The sequence below is a fragment of a genome, unplaced genomic scaffold, assembly GCF_019419815.1.
Source record: "Pyrus x bretschneideri cultivar Hongxiangsu unplaced genomic scaffold, Pyrus_bretschneideri_v1 Contig1, whole genome shotgun sequence".
NCBI classification, from domain to species: Eukaryota; Viridiplantae; Streptophyta; class Magnoliopsida; order Rosales; family Rosaceae; genus Pyrus; species Pyrus x bretschneideri.
Window position 1 is genome coordinate 17645823 of NW_025999390.1, and position 26368 is coordinate 17672190.

The following is a 26368-nucleotide window of genomic DNA, read 5'->3' on the forward strand; positions in this document are numbered from 1 at the left end:
CATATAATCACATATGTGACATTCACACTAAATTTCACAAAAAATTAATTTGTTAACTATTGTCAAAGAAGAGAATTGTTTTGATGGACATCTATGAAAACCTAAGATGAGTCAAAATATAAATTTATTTGCTAAACCAAAACACATTTCCTTTAAGAAGTAAGAATTACAAGTTTGTTTACTTGTATGGGAGGACTCAATCTCTACATTATAGATTTTAGAGGTGTGCTATCCACACACCCCTTTTTACCTTTCACACTTCTTGTTAATTTTTGTCCTGTGATCTTTTTCAATTCATTTGATCGACGGTCAAAAATTAAGAGGGTGTGTGAGAGAATCAAAACATAAAACTCAAGGGAGCTCAGCTAGCCTTGAGATTAGATCTAATATATGCATGACAGTCTGCACACAAAATGATTTGTCTGTTTTATGAGGGGTCACTTAACTACATTACATTGCCTAATAAGCTATTTGTTGAAGGTGAACTCTGTTCACTTAACCAAGGATCATGTACAGAAACAGGAGAGCTATCCTTGTTCTCTTCCATGGAAGCTAGAGAGCTATCTTCCCTCAGTGAAACTATTGATCTTTGGCTTCGTACACCGGCCTTCTTGGCCGTCGCACCTCCCAATGACTTCTCACTTCCATTATACGGTGATGAACAAGACGACGCCACTGATGATCCCATGCATGTGTTTTCCTCCATTGTTGCCCACTCGCTGCGCTGGATATTCTGTAGTTCTTCTGCCACCTCTGTCATAGAAGGCCTCATGTCACTGTGAAAAGCAAGGCATCGAAATGCAAGCTCAGCCGCCTTGTTAATAGAATAAAGAGTCCATGCATCCCTATCTTGCTCAAGAAAGGGATCAACTATCTTGTCCACGCATCCCTTCCCAATCCTATCGATAGCTAGTGCAGCCAAGTTAACTTCACATTGAGGTCGAGCAAAATCAACCACCTTCATCGCGGTTATAATCTCTACTAATACTACCCCAAAACTATAAACATCACTTTTATCGGAAAGGTGGAAGTTTTGATGGTATTGAGGATCCACATAGCCCGGAGTCCCTTGTGGAGCCGTTGATATGTATGATGATTCTGTCATCCCAAGTCTAGAAAGACCAAAATCTGCTACCTTTGACTTGTAGTTGTAATCCAGGAGTATATTGGTGGATTTGATATCTCTATGATAGATTGGTGGATTCATTTCAGAATGGAGATAAGCTATAGCATTAGCAGTTTCAGAGGCGATGGTGAGCCTTATGGTCCACGGAAATCCTTGGCCCCTCTCTTGTTGAAGATGTTCAGATAGAGTTCCATTAGGCATATATTCATAGACGAGGATCTGTTCACCTCCCTCTATGCAGCAACCTAAGAGGCGCACCAGATTTGGGTGGCTCACAGAGGAAAGGAGCTTGATCTCATTCATGACTTGATCAATGCCATTGGTGTCTCGGCGGTTGATCTTCTTTATGGCAACCCATTCATCGTTGTGGAGTTTTCCTGCATAAACTGTACCAAAAGCCCCTGTGCCCAGCCTTTGTTCTTCAGCAAAGCAGTTAGTGCCTCTCTCTATTTCTTTATAGGGGAATAATGAAACATTAGAGTTGCCTGCCGCTTCGCTTAGAAGGCGCCTTGCGCTCGTTTGGTTTCTCAAGCAAGTTGAACGGCGTTGAAAAAAGTAACAGAGAAGAAATAGACCGGCCATTAAGAAAGCTCCAGCAATAACCCCTAAGACAAAAGCAAAGCCACACATGTATTTAAACAAAGCACAAGATAACCAAATATATGAAATTTTATCAAGTACTACCTCTCATATTTGATCAATATCTCAGCTAAGCTACAAGGATTGTAACACCAGTCAGTGGATTTACTGTTCACACTCTCATGTCTTTAAGACTTATCATGTCTAAAAATGAGATACGGAGAAGGAAGAAGCGGAAACAATTTGAAGAGGGAAAAAGAGGTAACATAGCTGAGCATATGTAAATTTGAAAAAGAGAAGGAGCAGAAAGTTTACCTCCAATAAGAACACCAACTCTAGTTGTTCCCCCACAGCGACCAGACATGTACTTTGAAGGATTGCACTCAGAAACTAGAGACACGGCAACCAGTATAAAAAGCAATTAGAACAAAGTAAGCCAGATTGAAATTGTGATGCCATGCACATTTCAGTTTCAGAACATTAATAGATCATCCAATTACGGATGTATTTGTTTGGTAAAAACTGCAGATGCATTTTTTATATGGATAATTGGAATACAAGCAGAAGACAAGGTTCAAGATCGCTGAGTAAATGCACCATGATTACAAATTCTCACTTTTTATGCATGTTATCATCCAACGACAACAGTTTGTACAGGTCATTGCAAGCGATTATTTATTCAACGTTATGATGCGAAATAAGAACACAGTAGAACTGGTGAGTTTGAGAGACTATCAACCTAAATAGACAACTTCTACTATCAAGCTTTAGTACACCAAAAAACTTACGAGTCTATTACAAGTCTTCGCACCCCTTAACTTGTACTGATCCAAGGTCCTAAATATATCTAGTAATGAGGATTCTTTCGTCGGGACAGCGACCATTCGACTCAAAACATTTGTTTCATTTCAACGATGCAGGGGATATATATCCATCGTACTTTTAATTCTTCCTAAAATCATGCTCAAAATACTCACAAAGATTCATAAACAATTTAAGCTTTCGACATTGCTGTTTGCTATGATCAGATTCAAATCAGAACCGATGTGGCTGCCTGCAGAGTCCTCTTATGAAGAATTGAGTGCAACACAATCCAACAAATGGACCTTTTGTCTCTTCACATTACCAAAATTAATTGTAAATTAGACCAAAATTTAGAATTTAATTTATCAGGACTAGCCAAAATCTACCATTTAATTTAATCCCATTTTCCTTAATTAATTAACTGCTTGGTTATCTCACAAAACAATCCTATAGAACAACATGAATAGTGACGTGGTTGCACGTTATTGGCCAAGTCCAAAATCCCCACCCAAACGGAATCGTGTACTTTTCCACCGCTCGTCAAGGACCATGACTACCAAAAAATTACTAAGAATAAAAATGCCCGGATGACTAACCTCTCCGGCAACCCCGCCCGAGATTGAACCCGTCGCCGTCGAATCCATCATTGCATCTACATCGGTACCCTTCCGGCATCCCATCGCCGAACTTCACCGTAGTACACGTGGCATTCGCATCGCAGTCGCAGGGTCCCCTGACCCACCATCCCAACTCCACCGTCTCGAACTCCAGCGAGAGAGGCCACTCCCCACCCGACTGAACCGCAAACGACCCGAACAAGTTCTTGCACCCAGTCCGAGTCAAGTCCTTAATTCGTATAACCTCCGACTGATTGTGCGGCTGCGACAGGCAGCTGATGTTATCGGCGCTGGACCTGCAGCTCTCTAAATTGAACTGCTTCTGAACGAAATTGGCCGGAATGAGGCAGCCGTTTTGCGGCGCCGAGCAATTCTGGAGGAGGAGGCTGTTGTTCCAAGTCGGGCTGAAGTTTGAGCCGAAGAGTATGGTCACGGATTCGACCCGACGGTTGCATTTTGCAGGGAGGTTGACGAAGATGCCGTTTGGGGTGACTTTTTGGACTCTGAAATTGCCGATTGTGATCTCGTTTTTGTCATAACAGTTCAATGGGATTTCGCAGCTGGGTGAGAATCCAAATGGGTAGCGAACAATTTTGGCTGATTTTCCCGATCCGCATGTGGGTATGCAGGAGCTCGAGTTTTGAGCTTTGGCTATGGCGGCTATGGAGATTGAAAGGGTAAGGACGCTGACGACAGTGATGAAAGCCAGAGACTTTTGGTGGAGAATGTGGAGAATCATATCCAATTAAGTTAAGATTAAACTGGGTTTTCATCCGTCATCAAACTTTCTGCAAATTCGAAGATCAATCGGAGTGAAAATTTGAAAAAAAAGGGAAAAAAAGAAATTTTTGAGATTCTGGGTTTTATTAAAGGAGAAGCAAGCTTAAAACTTGAGAGATTAAATATGGCAATTGGGAAGCCATCTGCTTTTGTAAATGCAAAATCTTTACCTCTCTGAGAGCTTCTTCAATGATGGGGTTGGATTAATTGCTACAATTAACTGATTGTGATTGGATATGGAAAATTGCATGAAATTTAATGGACTCTGCTAATCTGCCTCTTAATTCAGCTATGCTGAATTTCTGAATTTGCAGCTGTCTGCAACTCCAACTCCTAAAACGTAAAATACATGTTGGGGTGTCGAATTGTCAAAGTGGTGTTGTTTTCGGCGAGATGACCGCTGCCTCTTGGTGTTTCTGCAAATTATAAAAAGTTTCTGACAGAAATGACCTTGAAGGGGTTATGGAATGTTGCCAAATTACAAAGGGTTTGACTAACGCAAAGGTTGTGTGTGGACAGCAAATTAACACACACAGATGTTATTTTATTTTTTATTAAAAAATTGTTTGATTTGATGGAGGTGGGGTGATGGGAAGGTGGGTTAAGTGCTTCAAAAGAAATCGAACTCAAAAAAGTATTTAGTAAATACTTAAAAATACAGTAATATCAAATCAACCATAAATGATGTTGTTCTAACAGCCTCATCTGCCATTATATTATTTCATATACTTTTTTTTTTGGAAGAATTTTAACGAAAAGTTTTGGGTTCTATTCATTTTAACGAAAAATCATATTTTTACATTAAAAAGTCAATCCTGGTACTATTCACTTACAATACCCTTTTCTCTTTTTCGTTAAAATTAAACGTTTTCAAGTTTTTTTCATTAGATTTTTTTTTCTTTTTAAATAAACAAACAACTGCAAAAAAAAAAAAAAAAAACATATGGTTTTGGAATGAGCATGTTTTCACATTTTTTGCGCAAGTGTGGTAGGATCATATGGATAACGTGTTTGATTGATACTGCCACATGAGAATGCGTCATCCAAAAAGGCATACGAACCTTCCAAAAGTTAGTCTTTAAAGTGTTTTATGGTATAGAAGTTTACGTAGATGATATGCTTGCGAACACATGTGTTTAATGTATTTTATAATGAAGCAAGGTGAATAGGTGATGAAGGAGATCAAAATCAGGCTTAGAGAACGAAGACGGTGGAAAGTGTAAAGGGAAGATGAAGTTTTAAGAAACAAATTTAAATAGTCATTTTAAGGAAAATTTCTTTATAATAGGCGTCAGAATAACATTTTTTTAACATGTACTCCCATAACAATACGAAACGAGTGTGCATTAGTGGTATGATGCAATTATTATTGTTGTACATCGAAGCTCAACTTATAATATATTTTAATTTGCGTTTTTATTAGTACATGTGATTTATGTGTGATATTTCAAAAGAAAAATTAATGAAAAGGGTTTGAAAATTTTAAGTTTTAACGATAAAAGCTTGAAAACTTTGATTTATGTGTAATATATTTTAATTTTCTTTAGTTATTTTTAATGTAAAAATATGTTTTTTCATTAAAGTGAATAACACCGTGACTTTTTCGTTAAAACTCTTTATTTTAAAGCGGTGCTATAGAACCTAATCAAAATGCTTCACCAATGTTGTAATTGCACATGAGATGATGAGTTTGACCGATTCAAATGGCCGTTTTCGAAGTTAATGCAAAATACGCAGAATGTCAAACCAAGTGTTTATCGTGACTAGATTCATGATTCCACAGGCGCCTGCCCTCTGTCTGGCGTGAGGAAAGAATAATTAAAGAGGTCAAAGTATTTGACAATGGCACCCATGATGGCCCAAGTTGTCGACCATCGAGTCCCACACTCCAAAACACGAGAAAGCAAGGAAAGAAAATAGTGCAATAGTGTAAAACGATCATGAGAGAGGCATGTAGATGATCTAGGCTCTACTAGGACGGATGGATGTCGATTTGCTTACGTTTTGGAGGAGGATCTCCATTCCTTCAGCACAGGCTACACAGCCACAGGGCTACATTTTCCCAAGGTTTTCATCCTTTTTTTTATTTATGGATTTTTGGCTGTGACTTACATTCTGTTTGAGCCCAAAATAATATTGTTGGGGCGAGTGTAGGTTTGTGCTCGGTCCAAAGCTGGGTCAAAATACTATGGGCCGTCTGATGATCCTGAGCCATTTAGCAGGGATGGTCGAGTCTTATCGCAAGAAGGAGTAGTCCAGATAAACAAAGAGGGTCGAGGAAGTCCTGGTACAATTAGGATTCTCGACCAGCAATGAATAAAGCCCCGAAGGGGGGTGAGTTCAAAGTCCTAATGGGAGTAGGGTTGTTTGAAGCAAAGCTGGAACGGGGCAAGGACTCCCAATCCAGATAGGGGTTTAATTCGAACTCAAGGAGTTGGTGCTATAAATACAAGAAGTCATGCAACAATTAAGGACCTTCAATTCAACACACAATTGCCCTGGGCAAAACCTCTCAAACACCTTGAGATTTTTCCTTTTCTTTTTCCGCCGACATACCTTCAGTTTGGATAAACAGCACTATGGAGGCAACCGACGAACACCTTCAGTTTGGATAAACAGCGCTGTTGCCGTAGAATCAGCCGACCAAGAAGCACCTTCAGTTTGGATAAACAGCACTGCGTCGAGGCCGACTGGTTACCTATCCACATCTCGGCCGAGAAAGGTTTTCGAATCCTTATTGGCAGGGATCATCTTAACAGCCCTCTAGGCGAAGTAAGGTGTTACCAGTTACGATATTCGGTGTATCAGACACCGAATGATTTTATGATTGGATATTCACAAGTGAGTTTTAAAGTTCGATATTCTGATGGCCGAACCATGTTCACCATCAAGACATACATCACCTTTGAATATTTGTGTCCGTATAGTTTGGTGTTGATTCGACGTGCTTATACTCTTACGAATATTATCACGGTGACCGAATCGGGCACCGATGACTTGTGAACTTCGCAGAACTAGCAGCCTCGTCTTCAGGCTCTAGAACCCAAAGAATGAAAGTGTTCCGTTGCAGTCACAAGATTAAGAAGTCAGCAACGCGCTTAACGCGACAACAACGAATTTTACTCCTCGGCCGAGCTCGGCCGACAAGTTAGCACGTCCCGCATTCAACCGAAGGACTTAGTTAGCTTATTAGTTATTCGACTTGCATGCCGTGTAGGCTTTGTAATTTTTAGGATCAACACATTCCCAGATATTTTATCATAGTTTCTTACCAATCCTTTGTTTACGTTAACGAAACACTACTTCTCATTCACCATATGATATCCTCAAGCGCCAAATAATTCTTCAAATAATGGGTACATGATGTGATGCAAAAGTGTTAATCTGCATGGCAAGTGGCAATCGTGAGGCGTGATCGGATGGAGGAACTCCTGACTGAAATCTGATCGTCTAATTAAGTTTGTACACATTGTCTTGTCTCTATCCATATCAGTACCATCCAAGCCAAGTGTGCCAAATTGATTAGGAGCAAGTCCTTTAGGAATCACAATGATTAAATGGTTTGCCTAGCACAAGGTATTTTGAATGAATGTGGGATGTCTATTTCAAATGTGCGAGTTTGTGTTTACAGTGGTAGAGCACTTTAGAATAATCCAACTGATTGAATCATATTATTATACGCGTATGAAAAGTTTTTTTTAAATTATTATTATTTTTAATTGGCATTACGTGCCCTTTAAATGTTTAAAAATAGAGAAAATAATACAACTAATTGAATCGTATTATTGTGCGCGTATGAAAAACCTTTTTATCAACGGCGCTATGCGACTCTTAATATATTTTGAACATGTTTAAAAATAGAGAAAATAATAATTAATAAACAAACTGATTGAATCACAATATTGCTAGCCCATGGTGAGGCTAAGCCCACCTCCTTTCTCTTTAGTGTAGATAATATTGATTGTTTGAAAGAAAAAAAAAAACAATCATTTGACAATTAACTGAATCACATTATTATGCGCGTGCGAAAGACTTTTTTTATAACCTGCACTACACGTCTCTTAAGATGTTTTGAACTTGTTTCAAAATAGAGAAAATAATATTTGATTAACAACTGATTGAATTACACTATAGCTAGCCAATTGTGAGGTAATAATTATAAAATAAAATAAAAAATGAAAAAAAATGTACAAAAAGAATTAATTATGTAAAAAAATACTGTTTATATGATGAAAATACTCATGTATTATTTGGTGCATTATTTTGAATTGCTTTTAAACTTTTTTTGTTTGAGGAGCATTTTTATCTATTTATTTTTTATGAAGTTTGTGGCCCCAAAAAAATACTGTTCACTAAAGTGTGGGCTTTATATAGAGAGATACTCACGGAGGAATGAAGTATCCATTAACAAAGTAAGTTGTTTCCAGTTCAAATACTATTTCTACGATGAATGGTAGTTTTTCAGATTTCAGTGTCAAATTTGGGCCCAATATATCTTTTCAAAAAAATGAATGACGAAGTGAGTTCAAACGGTGTTTTGTTGCTACTAAAGATGTCTTTTGGCGTTTTACCAATGTTTAGTATTTCAAAAATAAATTTTAATTTTGAAGGATACTTTTGAAATTTTCGTAATTTCTTGTTCTATTTTTCTTTCTCATCTAGAGTATGTTAAAAATTATTTAAACAACTATTAAGGTCGTATATCATTTGTCCTATGATATTATCCAATAGAAAATCAACAGTTTCTCATTGTATATTTGTCCATAAAGGAAATACAATTACATAGGTATACAAAACTTTTGTAATACAAAAATAATACGTATACATACACTTTTTTTTTTTTTTTTTTTTAAATATGGGATATTACATGAAGACTAGAGACGACTTCATTTCGGTGCCATAAGGTGATGAGCTCAGGAGGAGCTACCACTTTGTGAAGACTGAAGGAATCCTCAACTTGTGCAAAGTAAGGTTGTACAAAGGTTAAGCCGTTCCGTAGATTAAATATAGGAACTAAGCTTTGTGTGGATCTTTGTATGAACCTTATTTGCATTAATGGATTGGACTCAGTGGAAAGTCCCCAACTTTTTAACCCAGATGTGCGTTTTTTTGGCCAAAAACTTATTGCATCTTCTATCTCTTAAACTTGTTCATATATCTTATTTACTAGTATATGTTTCATGCGTCATTTGAGTTGTTAATTGATATGTGTTTGTGATTAAGTTTACACTGCATGTTATGTGCTATGAATTGAATTGTTATTGACTAGGATAACTTGTAGTGAATTAAGTTTGATTCATAATTTGCGTTTGGTTAATTGGCGAATCTGTACTTAGTTGACTGATAAGCTTGACTAGTCAATCCAGTATACTTTAATTCATAAGTGCTTTGTCACTGATGTTCTATTAATTCATAATTACTTTATCACTGTTGTTTGAAATGATATGTAATTGTGTTCAAGTTTAGGATTTTGTGTTGTGAAAATTTGGGCAGACTCTGATTAGTTGGACGTACTGCTCAACTTGGATATGTTCTTGCAAATATACTTTCTATCATTGACTAACTTGTAACTAGTTAACCATCTTATTTGGCTAGTCTACTGTGCAAAGTTAAAATTTTATTTTTAGGATATTCTGCCTTGTACCCAATTTCAATTGGTATTAGAGCCTTACTTTAGATATACATATAGTGGTCTTTGGGTATTACTGGTATTAGGTAGAATCTCACCTTGGATCGTGACTAATTTGCTGGTTTTTCTAACTCTCCTCCCTTATTCGATGTAACGGATTACATTGCTTGGAGTGAGTAGTGTCAAATCTTCTTGTATGCTCAAGGTTTGATTGTCCTTGATTCTCTTACTCTTGATATGGAAGATGTAGTCCGGAAAAAGGGGAAGGATGTTGCTTTCCAAGGGCTTCAAAAAGCTAAAGCTATTGTGAGATCAAAAGATCTCTCTCCTGAAGAGGATTTGACTTTGTTTGTGAAACAATTCAGAAGGACACTCAAGAACAAAGGAAGAAATGTCGAAAGGACTAGAGACTTTTCCAAAGATTCAAAGTTTCAATCACAAGAAAATAAGTCTTTTGACAAGAAGCAAGCAAAACTTTTCTTGAGTTAAAGTCCATGTGTCGCCTTATGGATTTTAGAGATTTTTTTTTTTGTTCAAAAACAAATACGTTGATGAAAAAATGTTATTTTTGAGGAATGGAATATGAATCAACCTTTCGGAGGCGTCAGATGAGGTCATACTTTTTTAATATAACTCCAAGTTTCTCAAGTATTAGATTGCGGATTGTAATTTAGAAGGCACATATACTCTAATTCTATATTTGCTAATAAACGCAAGAAAAATTAGGAATGAGAATAATTCTCCTACCATTACATGTAAATTAACATGTTATAAATCTTGAACATCAAAGTTGATAAGCCAGAGTGATTATGCTCCTTCTGTTGCTGCAATCTATTACAACATGTGGATTGTTCCAATCTTGGTTTATCGAGTGTCTGATAAAAGCTTTGTTTTGTTATCAATCTTGTAATAACTAATGAGGTTGCCCATTGTTTAGCTCGTTTTATACTATATGTTAAAGGTGCGTTAGTGTAGAGTGAGACTCATCTTGATGTTCAGGATGTCCTTGTCCAGGGTGTCATTGAGTATGAAGTTCAATAGCATTGTCGCTCTTTAACATGTACATATAAATGACCCAACCCCTTATTAATTAATTACATGGATTTATGGGCCAGTATGCCCATTAGAGTCAAGCCCAACAGCAGGTCTCCAATGACCCGGAAATTTCAGAAGGAAAATGCAATGACGACAACATTTCGAATCAGCATATCTTCTTCTAGCAGGTTAAAAACTTAACGCCTTAAACCAGAAACCCTAGGTTGCACCCCAAACTCTCCCAACATAAAGAGGCGTTGGACTCCAATGTTGAATGGAGAAGGTTACAACTCGGAAGCGCACGAGGAGCACACAGCCGAGCATGTAACATAAGTCTATGTCAGAAAGATTCACATAAGGATTTTAGCCTCCTTTTAATGTGATTCACCAGCGTTATAAATCGAACACAGGACGTACCGTGTGTAATACGGGCTTGAAATTCATCCCAACCACTGGCCACTTTGTGGTGGTTAAAGTTTACATATTTTTAGGATAATGCTATTCACGCATTCATTTTTACATCTTGCACATTCTTATTAATTTGTTTTATTTATTTATTTTTAAATTTATTCAATCCCATGACTAAAAAATGAAAAGGGTGTTTGAGAAATTAATTGAGCATGTAAATAGCACTACCCCCATATATTTTAGACAATAACGTTCAGAAGTTTGTTCATACGTTGTCAACAGTTACAACCTTTATTTAAGTTACAAATTGTGTGAGTGGCGCTTTTCTCTCTCATAATTTCATTTTCTTTGGGACGATTACTAGTATAAAAAGGGCCATTGGGCTAGTTTAATATTATTGGAGGTTTTAAGAGAATAATTATGAAAAAGAGAATTTATCATATATAGCTAAAATCTAGTTTTTAAATTTACAAATGTCAGTTTTTTAAAAAACTATCAATTGTAGTAAAAAACACACTTGAATAGACTTTTTTTTTTTTTTTTAGTACGGCACTTAAATGCCTTATAATTAACTCCAATTACAATATGTCTGAAACCCTTAGGACATGTTTGGTACTCTACTTGAATCCAACTTCTTAAACTCAAAAACAATTGTCAAATTTTAGGCCTTAAAAACTGGTTTGGTAGAACTATTTCAAAAACTGAACTCAAATATAGTCTATTCTCTAAAAACATAAAAAGTGAGTTTTTATAAAGGAAAACTAATGAAAATGGCTTGAAAACTTTTAGTTTTAATAAAAAAACCATGTTATAAGTTTTGTTTAATGATTAGTACAAAGCCCATATTAAAGTAGTCCAACTAAAAATGACCCAACTATAATAAATTATTATTTGTCGATTTTACCTCTAACTTTTTTAGGTTGATTCCAGATTTTTGTCGTTAATGGATAAATGGCCCAACTATAAGTTTTCATCGTTTGTTTCTCCAGAAAATAAAATTGAAATCTGCATGCTATTCAATAATAACGACATGTCACTGTTTCTGGAATCTAAGGCCTTGTTTTTGGAAATCTAAGTTACTATTTCTAGAATCTAAGTAACTGTTTCTTAAGGTACCGTTTGGTACGTGGGACGGGACGGAACAGAGTGGGACAAGGCGTTCCGTCCCACGTTTGGTGCGCCTAAAACGGGTGGGACGAGCTGTTCCACGGGACGAATTTTGGGTGAATTTTCGTTCCACCTCACCCCCCTGGAACGACTCGTTCCACATCCGTGGAACACAAAATTATAACCTCTCCGTCTCCTTCTTCTTCCTCCTTGTTTCCATCCGAGGGCATCTTTGCTCTCGCTCCGTTCCGTTCCGTCATGTCCCGTCCCATTCCGTTCCGTCCCGTCCCGTCTGCATACCAAACGATACCTAAATGTAAGTTAGAAAAGAAATAATGAAATTCACTATATTAGGATTCAAAGCAAAGCACCATATTTCTCAAATATAATCAACTGATGCATGAAAGAAAAGAAACAATCAAAGGTTAAAACATAGACTGTTTCTGGATTTTGGTTCTTTTCTTTCCAGATATGGTATTTGTTTGTGCACAGATAAAACAAACACTGTATATAAGTTTTTTTTTTAGAAACAGTGTTATATTTTGGGTTCTCCAGAAACAGTTTTATGTTTTTTTTTTTTTTTTTTTTTTTTTTTTTCGCTGGTTTTTGCCATTAAACTTCTTTGAACTTCTTTCGGCTGCTTTGTTCCGATGAATGCTTCATTTTTCAACTTCGATTTAAATTTTGATTTGGTTGTTTTTGAAATTGGGGAATTACTAGGCAATTGGCAGTTAGATGATGAGGATGATCCCCTGCCACGGGTACATGATTCTGCTGCAAGTGAAAGTGGGCAATCATCAGGAAAGAAGAAGAAAGCTTCGTTTAAAGAGAAGTCAAGTTAAAAGGGAAAAGAGAATGGGGAGGTGGGGAAGAAGATCATATATGAAGAAAATGGCTCAAGGCGAGAGAAGAGCAGGCATGAGGAAAGTGGCTCAAGGAAAGACAAAGAGAAAAAGAGGATGAGGAGGTGGAGACATTCCCAAGATAGTGCCAATAGTTTTGGTCCTTATGGTGGTACATGGACCCGGTAGAATATTTGTTGGCCCGTGGACAATAGTTTTAGATGATTTTTTTTATTAAACTTTGAGCCCTTTTGGTTAAATAACATTTTGGGATGATTTTTGGTTAAATATTTGTTGGCTCAAGCCCTTTTCATTAAAGCTATTTTTTTATAAACTTACTCCTTTCTTTTTTCTCCCTCCACCTCTCTCACTTCAAATCTCTCTCTCTCTCTCTTCTTCGTTCTCTCTCCTCTTTTTTTTTTTTTTTTTTTTACCCTTTTCGTCTCTCTTCTAATCCGCTCTCTCCATTCTCTTGGTTCTTTCTCTCACTCATCTTCCTCTCTATCTCATCTTATCCTCTCTCTTCTTTCTCTTTCCTTTAATCATCTCTTACTTTCTTTCCTTCTCTTTCCTCTTTTTAGATTTATTTGTCTAGTCGTAAGATTTAAAAATTTTAAATCGCAAAACCAATCAAGTTTTTAAGTTTTAAAGAAAATTGTTTTCAAGAAATATTCTTAAGAAATGTTTTAAGAAATGATAAAAATTTTCAAATAGAATACCAACGGGCCGTTAGATAGTATTTTTAATCTAACTCATCATAAAAAAACTGGATTGGACTATCAAAAGATGGACTTCACCAAGAAGGTTTCAACACCATGGAAATGTCAAAAACACTAACCAACATCAGTCAGCGCCTAAATTACTCTATTCATGGAGGATGAAAAAATTAGGGTACCAAATCTTCAATTCTAAAGATAACTCTATTTGGTTTGTTTTAATACAAAGAAAATCTATTTTGGTAAATCAATACTGTTGGAAAATATTTGTTTTGATGGTTATTTGATTATTTGAGTTTGCTTGTTAGTTTAGTATATGGGTTTAGCTCATTTGAATTAGAGTTTTTAGGTTTTGTTCTCTATAAATATTGTTTATAGTTTGATATGAAGTTAAGTTAGTTACGATATAGTTTCTTGCGGTTTTGTAGACAATTCGGCATTCTCGTTTGTTTAATAATATTCTTATTAGTTTGTAGTCTTTTTTATCGCATTCTGATATTCAACTTAGTATCAGAACATGTTCGATCATTTGAGATTTAAACTGCTCTTGTTGGTATCAATTTGTCTTTGTCATCGTTCATGTTTTGGTTGTTTGGTTGTGATTTATTGTTTGCAAGAACAAAGTCTGGGAAAAGGTCTGTTTAAAAAAAAAAAAAAAAAATTCAGTTTGTCCTGACGTCCTTCCTCGCCGTCCGCGATCTTTGTAGCCCGACCCCCAGTCTGCTTACCCGCTCGAACCGTTGCAATCATCGCATTCAAGTTCGATGAACTAGACCACTGTAGTTAGTGACGAAGCAAGGAATTGTCGGACAGAGGGACGAAAACACTTTTCGCCGAATCGGTTGTAACCAGTAACACTAAAACCAATATAAGAAGCTTATATACTAATTTGTAGCTTTCGCACCTCCCAATCTTCAAATTATTTTTCTCTAATATATGGGAAATAATATTCACAGTGTCACTTTCTACCTTTCAATCGTTTGTTTTTTTTCTAGCATTTGCATTTGCGTTTGCATTCAATAAAGTAATAAAAATTAAGTGACATAAACAAGAGAATGAAGATAAAAGGAAAAAACAAAGGTAGTAAAAATTGTTGATGATGTTATCTTTGGAAAGAGATCCTCTCCGGATCTCCTTCACCAAAGTCCGTGGATCAAGTGATCCAACGGCTAAAAACTGAGACCCTTTTAAAAGTTATCATAATTTTAGCTGTTGGATCAAATTTCAAAGGCTCGGATTTCTTGATTTGTAAGCTTTGGTGAAAGAGATCCGGAAAGGATCTCTTTCCATTATCTTTTATTTGTGATAGCTAGTTAATATGGTAACCATACGTGATGAGAAGGCCAATTGCCTTTGGATTGTTGACCCAAAAAAATATGTACCATGAAACATAAAAGTGACATCTCCAAGGTAAGAAGCAACTGGGAAAATGATTTTCCCATAAAGGCCATCATCAAATCTTTGGTCGGGATCATTTTTCATGATTGAGCATTAGAGTGGTACCTAATGGGCCGAGCTCATTAGGCCCAGTGGTAGTTTTGATATATCACAAAAAATGCAGTACCAATTTGGCAAAAAATCAAAAGCAAAAGACGATCAAGTTTTCCCTTGCAATATTAACACCCTCATCTTCTGGTTTTCCTCCTAATCGGAGAAGATAGGCAACCAAATCTCCTCTGTAAGTCGTTGTTTTCAGGGCTTTGAATTCTTGCGCCTCATAATTTGTGGTTTTCTGATTCTTTCCCAGTGCTCTTCACACACAAAAACAGTGACTGTAGAGGAGTAGATTCTCATTCTCAGTGTTATTCTCAGTGTTGAATTCCAACGACTGGTGGGGTGGCTGCCCCTCCTTGCTCTGCCGTAGCTTCCCCAATGACCGTTGCACCACCTCGCCGCCCCACACCTAAACCGTACTCGATGTTGCAACCCTCACCAATATCGTATGAATACTAGACCTCCAAAAAGGGAAGTAAGAAAAAAGGAAGAGAAAAAGAGAAAAAGAGAAAAAATAGGCAAAGAAAGAGAAGAAAAAAAAGGAAAAAGGAAAGGGAATTGTTATTGGCACTTCAAAAATCTCATTCTACACTCCAAACTTTTTATATTTGGAAAGAAAAATATACTTGTGAGGAGTGTAGAATGAGATTTTTGGAGTTCCAATAATACTTCTCAAAGAAAAAGAAATATTGGCTGTTTGTTTTGAGAGGCCCACACAGGTAAGAAGTAAAATATGGTGGACTTCGTTTTAAAGGCCCACACAGTTCAGGTGTCTGCCATTGTTCTTTACAATGACCACTCGAGTGTTTGGACTTCTGACCACTTAAGTAGCGTTGTGTATCTAGTTATAAATTAGAACATTTTCTAGAATTAGATCGTTTGCTATAATTGGCATTTGCTGCCAGTTTTCCAAGTCAAATCAAGTCAAGTCAAATCCACTACGTCTAACAGTGCCATGCATCTACTTGTTTGCAAACTCATGTCATGTATCATCATGAGTTTGACAGGGGGTGTTGGAAAATATTATTTTGATGATTATTTGATTATTTGAGTTTGCTTGTTAGTTTAATATATGGGCTTAGCCCATCCGAATTAAGGTTTCTAGGTTTTGCCTCTATAAATATAGCTTTAGTTTAGTATGAAGTTAAGTTAGTCACGATGTAGTCTTTTGCGGTTTTGTAGCCATTTCGACATTCTCGTTTGTTTAATAATATTCTTATTAGTTTGTAGTCTTGTTTGTCGCACTCTGATATTCAACTTATACATGTCAGTCATAGAAGTTGAAAGGAGTGTGAACACGAAAAATTCCTGAAACACAAGAGACAGGAATACGTGTACAAAATAATATTTTTTTGTTTAATGATTTTGGGGTTACGATCTCTCAAATTTGGTCCTCTGATTCGATCTCCGTAAGATGTAGATTTGTTGATCCAAGGGCCGTCGAGGCTTGATCTTGGATGAACAGTTGTAAGTTTCTTCAAGGGCCTTTGTGGCTTTGATCTTGAAGGTTGATGGAAGTTTCTTCAAGGGCCTTCAGGGCTTGATCTTGAATGTTGATGGATGAGCGGATCTTCAAGGGCTTTTGGGCTTGATCTTGAAGAATGGTTGGTTTTCTTCAAGGGCCGTCGATGTTTGATCTTGAATGAACAATTGGTTTTCTTCAAGGGCTTTTGGGTTTGATCTTGAAGAATAGATGTGTGGATTTGTTTGTTGATCCAAGGGGCCGTCGGGGCTTGATCTAAGGATGAACAGTTGATGAATGGATCTTCAAGGGGCGTTGGGCTTGATCTTGAAGAATGGGTGTATGGGTTTGTTGAGGTTGTTGATCCAAAGGGCCGTTGGGGCTTGATCTTAGGATGAACGGATGATGAATGATGAACACTTTCTTCAAGGGCCTTCGTGGCTTTGATCTTGAAGGTTGATGAGAGTTCTTCAAGGGCCCTTGGGGCTTGATCTTGAAGGAGGATTTGACGAAGAACGAAGAGTGCTTTCTTGATCCTTCGGGATTTTCTTGAGAGCTTTAGAACTTTAAGGCTTCAAGGTTTTGGTGTGTCTTTGTGGATGAGTTGTTGATCCAAAAGGCCATCGGGGCTTGATCTAAGGATGAACAGTTGAACACTTTCTTCAAGGGCTTTTGGGCTTGATCTTGAATAATAGATGTGTGGATCTTCAAGGGCTTTTGGGCTTAATCTTGAAGAACGATTGGATGTGTGGATTTGTTGAGGTTGTTGATCCAAAGGGCCGTTGGGGCTTGATCTTAGGATGAACGGATGATGAACGATGAACACTTTCTTCAAGGGCCATCGGGGCTTGATCTTGAGTGTTGATGGATGAGCGGATCTTCAAGGGCTTTTGGGCTTAATCTTGAAGAACGATTGGATGTATGGATTTGTTGAGGTTGTTGATCCAAAGGGCCGTTGGGGCTTGATCTTAGGATGAACGGATGATGAATGATGAACACTTTCTTCAAGGGCCGTCGGGGCTTGATCTTGAGTTGATGGAAATTCTTCAAGGGTCATTGGGGCTTGATCTTGAAGGAGGATTTGACGAAGAACGAAGAGTGCTTTCTTGATCCTTTGGGATTTTCTTGAGAGCTTTAGAACTTTAAGGCTTCAAGGTTTTTGGTGTGTGTGTAGGTTTGTTTGTGCTGTTGATCCAAAGGGCCGTTGGGGCTTGATCTTAGGATGAACGATGAACACTTTCTTCAAGGGCCGTCGGGGGGGCTTGATCTTGAGTTGGTGGAAGTTCTTCAAGGGCCGTCGGGGCTTGATCTTGAAGGAGGATTTGACGAAGAATGAAGAGTGCTTTCTCCATTCTTCGGGATTCTTGGGAATTTGGGGGTTAGATGCTTGAGAGCTTTAGAGTTTCAAAGCTTCAAGGATTTTGGATGTGTGGAGAAATGTATTTGTGAATTGGTGTGCTATTCCTCTTGATGGAGAAGCCTATTTATAGGCTTTGAGAGTGAATCACCACCATTCATTTTTTTGGTGAAGTAAGTGGATGATGTAGGTGAAGTGACTGGAGGTTGTAGGTGAAGTGTGTAGAGGTTGTAGGTGAAGTAAGTGGATGATGTAGGTGAAATGAGTGGAGGTTGTAGGTAAGGTAAATGGATGATGTAGGTGAAATGAGTGGAGGTTGTTGGTGAAGTGAGGGAGTGATATAGGTGAAATAAGTGTTGTATTGGTTAACATTTATTTCACTGAAATTTCGATGTCTGCAAATGCCCCCACTTCAAGGCGCGTCGTAGACATGTGCTTGTCACGTGTAGAAGATGCGTTTTGAAGTCCCTTAATGTAGATGTCAACCCAAGGGCCGTCGAGGCTTGATCTTGAATTGGGCTGGAAATTTCTTCAAGGGCCATCGAGGCTTGATCTTGAGTTCGACTGGAAGATTTTCTGGTTTCCTCCCATCGTTGATTTTCCACAGGCTTAATCTTGAACTGGGCTGGAGGATTCTTTTGGTCTCCCCCGAAGGTTTGAACTTACTCCTTTTATCTGGAGTTGAATTTGATTCAAGGGTGGTGAACACTTGATTTTGAATCGGGCTTGTGATTTCTTCAAGGGCCATCGAGGCTTGATCTTGAGTGAAAATAGGACCATAAGCGGTTTCAGGATTCAGACACATGGCAGGCAAGCACGAGGTGGAGGTGATGACCTGTTTCTTTGTTCAATCTTTCCAATTCATATTGAAGAGGGTTAGAGGATGACTCAGCATATGCAGTTGTGAACACGAAAAATTCCTGAAACACAAGAGACAGGAATACGTGTACAAAATAATATTTTTTTTGTTTAATGATTTTGGGGTTACGATCTCTCAAATTTGGTCCTCTGATTCGATCTCCGTAAGATGTAGATTTGTTGATCCAAGGGCCATCGATGCTTGATCTTGGATGAACAGTTGTAAGTTTCTTCAAGGGCCTTCGTGGCTTTGATCTTGAAGGTTGATGGAAGTTTCTTCAAGGGCCTTCAGGGCTTGATCTTGAATGTTGATGGATGAGCGGATCTTCAAGGGCTTTTGGGCTTGATCTTGAAGAATGGTTGGTTTTCTTCAAGGGCCGTCGAGGCTTGATCTTGAATGAACAGTTGGTTTTCTTCAAGGGCTTTTAGGCTTGATCTTGAAGAATAGATGTGTGGATTTGTTTGTTGATCCAAGGGGCCGTCGGGGCTTGATCTAAGGATGAACAGTTGATGAATGGATCTTCAAGGGGCGTTGGGCTTGATCTTGAAGAATGGGTGTATGGGTTTGTTGAGGTTGTTGATCCAAAGGGCCGTTGGGGCTTGATCTTAGGATGAACGGATGATGAATGATGAACACTTTCTTCAAGGGCCTTCGTGGCTTTGATCTTGAAGGTTGATGAGAGTTCTTCAAGGGCCGTTGGGGCTTGATCTTGAAGGAGGATTTGACGAAGAAGGAATAGTGCTTTCTTGATCCTTCGGGATTTTCTTGAGAGCTTTAGAACTTTAAGGCTTCAAGGTTTTGGTGTGTCTTTGTGGATGAGTTGTTGATCCAAGGGGCCGTCGGGGCTTGATCTAAGGATGAACAGTTGAACACTTTCTTCAAGGGCTTTTGGGCTTGATCTTGAATAATAGATGTGTGGATCTTCAAGGGCTTTTGGGCTTAATCTTGAAGAACGATTGGATGTGTGGATTTGTTGAGGTTGTTGATCCAAAGGGCCGTTGGGGCTTGATATTAGGATGAACGGATGATGAACGATGAACACTTTCTTCAAGGGCCATCGGGGCTTGATCTTGAGTGTTGATGGATGAGCGGATCTTCAAGGGCTTTTGGGCTTAATCTTGAAGAACGATTGGATGTGTGGATTTGTTGAGGTTGTTGATCCAAAGGGCCGTTGGGGCTTGATCTTAGGATGAATGGATGATGAATGATGAACACTTTCTTCAAGGGCCGTCGGGGCTTGATCTTGAGTTGGTGGAAGTTCTTCAAGGGCCATTGGGGCTTGATCTTGAAGGAGGATTTGACGAAGAACGAAGAGTGCTTTCTTGATCCTTCGGGATTTTCTTGAGAGCTTTAGAACTTTAAGGCTTCAAGGTTTTTGGTGTGTGTGTGGGTTTGTTTGTGCTATTGATCCAAAGGTCCGTTGGGGCTTGATCTTAGGATGAACGATGAACACTTTCTTCAAGGGCCGTCGGGGCTTGATCTTGAGTTGGTGGAAGTTCTTCAAGGGCCGTCGGGGCTTGATCTTGAAGGAGGATTTGACGAAGAATGAAGAGTGTTTTCTCCATTCTTCAGGATTCTTGGGAATTTGGGGGTTGGATGCTTGAGAGCTTTAGAGTTTCAAAACTTCAAGGATTTTGGATGTGTGGGGAGTATTCTCTTCCATTTTGGGAGTAGAGAAATGTATTTGTGAATTGGTGTGCTATTCCTCTTGATGGAGAAGCCTATTTATAGGCTTTGAGAGTGAATCACCACCATTCATTTTTTTGGTGAAGTGAGTGGATGATGTAAGTGAAGTGAATGGAGGTTGTAGGTGAAGTGAGTGGAGGTTGTAGGTGAAGTAAGTGGATGATGTAGGTGAAATGAGTGGAGGTTGTAGGTAAGGTAAATGGATGATGTAGGTGAAATGAGTGGAGGTTGTTGGTGAAGTGAGGGAATGATATAGGTGAAATAAGTGTTGTATTGGTTAACATTTATTTCACTGAAATTTCGATGTCTACAAGGAGCTCTTTGGCTTGCTTTCACTAATGATTTCATTTCATTGTAGAAATTGTAAATGGATTTTCCTAATTTTTTCTTCCACCCCCTTGAATCAACATCATCAAATTTAATTTCTGATAGTCACTAGAATTCAGTTGTTTTATATGTGGTACCAGTAGGGTTGAATCAAACGAAACTTTGCTTTTTCGCTAACAAAAGTTACATAATTGATAGGTTGATATAATCGCATACAACAATTTTTCTTGGCAGTCAATTCAGAATTATTCATAAGCTTATGAAATTTCCATACTTTTATCTAATAGGCTTTGGATTTTAGGTTTATATTGTTTTTAATTTTGAGGGTATTTGAGTCCATTCATTTGTAGTTTTGGCTATGTTTGATTTTTTTTTTAATTTTTAAAAACTGATATTTATTTTTTAACTAACGATAATATCTTTACTAAAGATGAGGGATGAGTTTAACCTCACAATGAGTTAGTAATAATGTGATTCAAATTTGTTTTTGACGAAACTCGAACCTAAAACCTCTAACTTATAAGTAAAAAAAATATCATGCTGCTTAGAGTTAAAAACGGGGTTAACACGTGATCTAAAACCCCTAAATTGTTGAGTTTGGTGCCAGAACTACGTCCAACTCAATACAAAGTCAACCTTTTTTATCTCCAATTGTCCATGTATCAGGCATTCAGTGCGTGCTCATATTTATAGAGTAGAGCGCGCCACACTTTATTAATTGTTTGTGCCTACAAATGGGCGCACACTCTGGATAGCGTATGGAAGGAGCTCTCCCTCTTCTCTTCTCTTCCTCTTCCTCATTCTCCTATTTTGAGTAAGTCTCCTTATTTTACTGGTTTTATTCATTTTTTGTTATATTCAAGTAATTAATTCAGTTTAGTTGTTTTGTAAGATTGTATATATCAAAATATGAGGATCAATGATTTTTCACTTTTCACCTTTTCCTCTAATTATCCAGTTGGATATCATGTTTCTTTCGTCAAACAATTCTTCTTTTATTCTGTCTACCCACCTATGTATTTATGTTTAAGAATGGGGTAGGTTGTATGGTTTTTCATGTTCTTACGTGTGGTGCATATGTGTAACAATGAGATAAGCTTAGTAATTTTTCATTATTTATCAGAATTTAAATATTTTAAAATTAAAATGTTCATAAAAATAAATTAGAATATTTCACATCAATTTTATTTTTAAAAAGTTACCCAAAAAAATTGTAGGCTAAATGCATTTTGTAATAATTTCAAGCTAAAATTTTAAGCCAAAACCATTGGAGCAGAAATACGATTTTTGGGTTAGAACCTAAATTTTGTGGGCTAAAAGCTAAAAATTAAAGTTCTAACCCCAACCATTGGAGTTAGTATTAGGGTCAGCAATTTGCTACCTCTTATGTTAAATAAATAAATAAATAAATAAAAATAAAGACTTTATTTGTTTTTGTCTCAGACTTTTCACTTATAAATGAAAATAAATTTCTCTAGACCTTAATAAGAATTTAAATTTTTTACTAAAATGTTCACAAAATAAATCAAAGTCTTGGTTATTAAAACAATTAATTTTCTTAAATTGATATATATATATATATATATTTTTTTTTTTTGACAAATGAAAGTGTTAGTAGAATAAATTGTTAGTTGTTAGAAAGGAAAGGAATTGGTGGGGATCCAACCCACCCAGAATACATCGGCATAATTGCTTTCTGCCAGGGAAGAAACGACGGAGGTGGGGAGAGAAAGGCTCATATGTATGAAAATTGTATGTTCATCTTCTAATCTTTTTTTTATTTATATTAACCATGTTGGGCTTTCTTACCTTTCAAGTAATATAAAAGTCTATGATAATTTGATCTCCAAATTCTCTTAAGATTCTGCTTTAAGTTTACAAAATTACATTCTTAATTAATTAAGAAGGATATGGTCGTTAGATGGCCTTTGTTTATAATAGATTTATGCTTTTTTCATGATAATTATTTTAACTTAATTTTGATCTTATAAGTTTCCAACCGGAAAAAAAATGGAAATTGTCACATCCTGACCCGGGCCCCTACTACATCCCAGGCTCGACTCCACAGTAGCATGATATTGTCCGCTTTGGGCCCCGACCACGCCCTCACGGTTTTCTTTCTGGGAACTCACACGAAAACTTTTTAGTGGGTCACCCATCCTGGGAATGCTCTCGTGCGAACCCACTTAACTTCGGAGTTCCGATGAAACCAGAAGCTAGTGAGCTCCCAAAAGACCTCGTTCTAGGTAAAGATGAGAATATACATATAAGGCTTAGATGATCCACTCCCTTGGACGATGTGGGATGTCACAGAACTACTTGGGTCCAATTACATTTGTTTTATTTTATTTCATTTTCTTTTAAAATTTCGTTGCACGCTATCGGAGTTTATATATAACCCTTGCTCTCCACGCACGTTGACTAATATGCACCGACGACAATAGGTGATCCTATATTTCCTGTGTATTTTATTGCAAGATGGGAGTTAAAATGGAAAACAAGAAAGAGGCTGCATTGATTAATATTAAGCATTATTTAGTAAATTAAATTATTACTTGTTAAGGTAAACAGATCGAAAAAGATCGAATTAGCACTAGAGTGAACAGGCATCAAACTTTCTTGATAGACTTGTTTTGGAACCTCATACAAAAATACACGTGGTACAAAGTTGAAAAACTTCAGCGCTAACTAGTTTTATTTTATTTTTTATTTTTTTGTCAAAAAAGGGTAACTAGGTGAGGCCTACGAATTGAAAGATGAAATGCATTAGAGTGAAGGATTTGGTTCCTTTCCTTTTATTTCTTTGCTTAGCAACAATCTGCACCCCAACTCGAATTCCACCCAACCAAAACCAACCGAGCCAAAGGTTAGATTGCAAAAGGCACTTTGTGCTAGTTCACGGAGCTGGTGTTGGTATAAATTGGCAACACTATTGAACTCTATAGGGCACAATGTTACAACTCTAGACATGGCAGCATCTGATGAAATTAGGGTTCCACCACAAAATCAATTAGTAATATGGGGAGTAGCCCAAGACCATATAAGTATATAGCAAACTTTGTCCCTCACCGATGTGGGATAACTCTCAACATGTCCCCGCACATGTGGTCGATTTTCAAGCCTACACGTGGACAACAACTGGATGACACAGAGCGCGTATGGCCATTTGGCTTAACACGAGGACAACCCGCTCTAATACCATCTTAAAATTTTAGGTAGATAGGCCAAGGGCCCACTCCAACAACACCGATACTGTCCCTACTTGGCCACCTGCTCAATCCGTCAAGTGTGGAGTTTTAATACAAAAGGTCTCGATGTTAGTTAGAGTGGGGAATTCTATTTAAAGGGCTTGTTCTCAAGCCTTCTAGCCGATGTGGTATAGAGGAATTCTAACACTCCCCTGCACGTGAGACCCCATTTTATGGGTCACATGTGAAGTTCCACACATCGGCAACCATGTGGAGCCAAGTCGGGGTTCACCCATTCGTGCGGGGCCAATGGGGACCTACCCATTCACGTGGCATCTCTTGGCCTACGTGGAGCCAAGTTGGGGCTCACATATTCGTGCGGGGTCAAAGGGGACCCACCCGTTCACGTGGCAGTACAAGCCCGTCCCTTGGCTCTGATACCATCTTAAATTTCAGGTAGACGGGCCATGGGCCCACTCTAACAACACTGATACTGTCCCCACTTGACCACCTGCTTAATCTTTCAGGTGTAGGGTTTTAATACAAAAGGCCTCGATGTTAGTTAGAGTGGGGTAATTCAATTTAAAAAACTTGTTTTCAAGCTTTTTGGCCGATGTGGGACAAAGGAATTCTAACACTCCCCCGCATGTGAGACCCCATTTTATGGGTCACATGTGAAGTTCCACACATCGGTAACCATGTGTAGCCAAGCTGGGGTTCACCCATTTGCGCGGGTCCAATAGGGACCCACCCATTCATATGGCATCTCTTAGCTTACGTGGAGCCAAGTCAAGGCTCACCCATTCACGCGGGGTCAAAGGGACCCACCCGTTCACGTGGTAGTACGGGCCCATCCTCTGACTCTGATACCATGATGAAATTGGGGTTCCACCATAAAACCAATTGACAATACGGGGAGTAGTAGCCCAAGACCATATAAGCACATAGCAAACTTTGTCCCTCACCGATGTGGGACAACTCTTAACAGCATCTGAGATAAATCCGAACTAGGTACAACAAGTCAATTCCTCCTCAGACTACATTGAGCCCTTGATTGAATTAATGGAGTCTCTCCCACCGTAGGAGAAGGTTATTTTGGTCGGCCATAGCTTTGGCAGGGCTTCCATATTTATTGCCATGGCGAGGTTCCCTCAGAAAATTTATGTTGCTGTATTTGTCACCACTTTGATGTCTGGCCCTGATCTCAGTTATTCGACAGTACTTAATGAGGTATATAATTTGTTTTTTCAACAGTTATGCTCAATAAGATTGAACCTATGTTAATATTCACTATTCATATCTCTTATTTCTTTTGTCAGAATTCAGTAATTATATCTTTGAAAATAATAATATATAGGTTGAGAGTAGATTGAACTTTATGGATTCTATATTTAGACGGGACAACGGGACCAAACACCCTCAAACCTTGGTACTTTTTGGGCTTAAGGTCACTCCAACCGAAGGAGGGTCAGATAACTCGTTTTAACACTCTGGTCCTTCAAGAAATTAATATTTTAATGAACAGTGCATGACCATATTTTTTACCATCTCCAACCCAAGGCCAAAGGGTCATAGGGCCAAACATAATTTATTATTTAAATTTAAAAACTACAACAACTTAAATTTAAAAGCTAAAACTTATATTTAAAAGCTACAACTTATATTTAAAAACTACAATTTAAATTTAAAAACTACAATAACTTAAATTTATAGAAAAAATGAGAATTTTGTAATATTTTTTTGAAAAAAAATTTGGCAAAAAAAAAAAAAAAAATTCAAATCCAACGGTAATTGACACATGGATCTAGCATGCTTTCTTTGGAGTCTTTGGATTCCAAAATGACATTGCAGTTCTTGGCTGTTCACCCTCTTCAATAACCTAACGATAGGTAAATCACCTCAACTACCATCAGTACAATATAGGGTATTACTTGGTAGATAACATCTACCCAAAGTGGGCGATGCTTATCCAAGCAATTCCAAACCCTGCAAATGACGCCAAAAAGTGGTTTACCTTACAGGAGAGCTTTCGGTATTCTACAAGCACGGTGGAAGATCATCAATGAATCAGCAAGAGGGTGGAGTCGAGAAAATTTGGACTCCATCATGATGTCTTACATCATATTACACAACATGATTATGGAGGATAAGCGAGATGGGTATATTGATGGAGAGTCTGATGACGACCAAGAGTATCCAAATAGGTCAAGAAGTGCTCGTGCAAAAATATATGATGGGCCTAATTTGGCTTTTAATCCAAGAACTGGTCATATCTTTTTAAATGAGTACATGAGCCGCTATAGGATGATACGTTCCCGTGCCACAAATAAGTACCTACATCAGGATCTTGTT

General features: G+C 37.8%; 1 protein-coding gene and 1 pseudogene across 1 annotated transcript; one reads left to right on the forward strand and one right to left on the reverse strand.

Annotated features, from left to right (window-relative positions):
* Positions 1–329: 329 nt before the first annotated feature.
* On the reverse strand, positions 330–4373 carry LOC103965179 (wall-associated receptor kinase-like 14). The gene is made up of 4 exons (XM_009378193.2): positions 4077–4373; positions 3106–3914; positions 2021–2095; positions 330–1731 (listed from the first exon to the last, which is right to left on the reverse strand). Exons 2-4 carry the CDS (start codon positions 3863–3865, stop codon positions 446–448), a joined length of 2121 nt encoding a protein of 706 aa, XP_009376468.1. The 5' UTR covers positions 3866–3914; positions 4077–4373; the 3' UTR covers positions 330–445.
* A 5399-nt stretch (positions 4374–9772) lies between these two features.
* LOC108866091 lies at positions 9773–26082 on the forward strand (annotated as a pseudogene).
* The last annotated feature ends 286 nt before the right edge of the window (positions 26083–26368 follow it).

Bases quoted from the DNA above. Each gene is read 5' to 3' on its own strand.
- LOC103965179 (XM_009378193.2), bottom strand. From the start codon at position 3,865: ATGATTCTCCACATTCTCCACCAAAAGTCTCTGGCTTTCATCACTGTC. The intron at 2,096-3,105 runs GTTAGTCATCCG...CCGTGTCTCTAG, and splicing joins CGGGCGGGGTTGCCGGAGAG to TTTCTGAGTGCAATCCTTCA. The intron at 1,732-2,020 runs GTAAACTTTCTG...CTTTTGTCTTAG, and splicing joins AGTTGGTGTTCTTATTGGAG to GGGTTATTGCTGGAGCTTTC.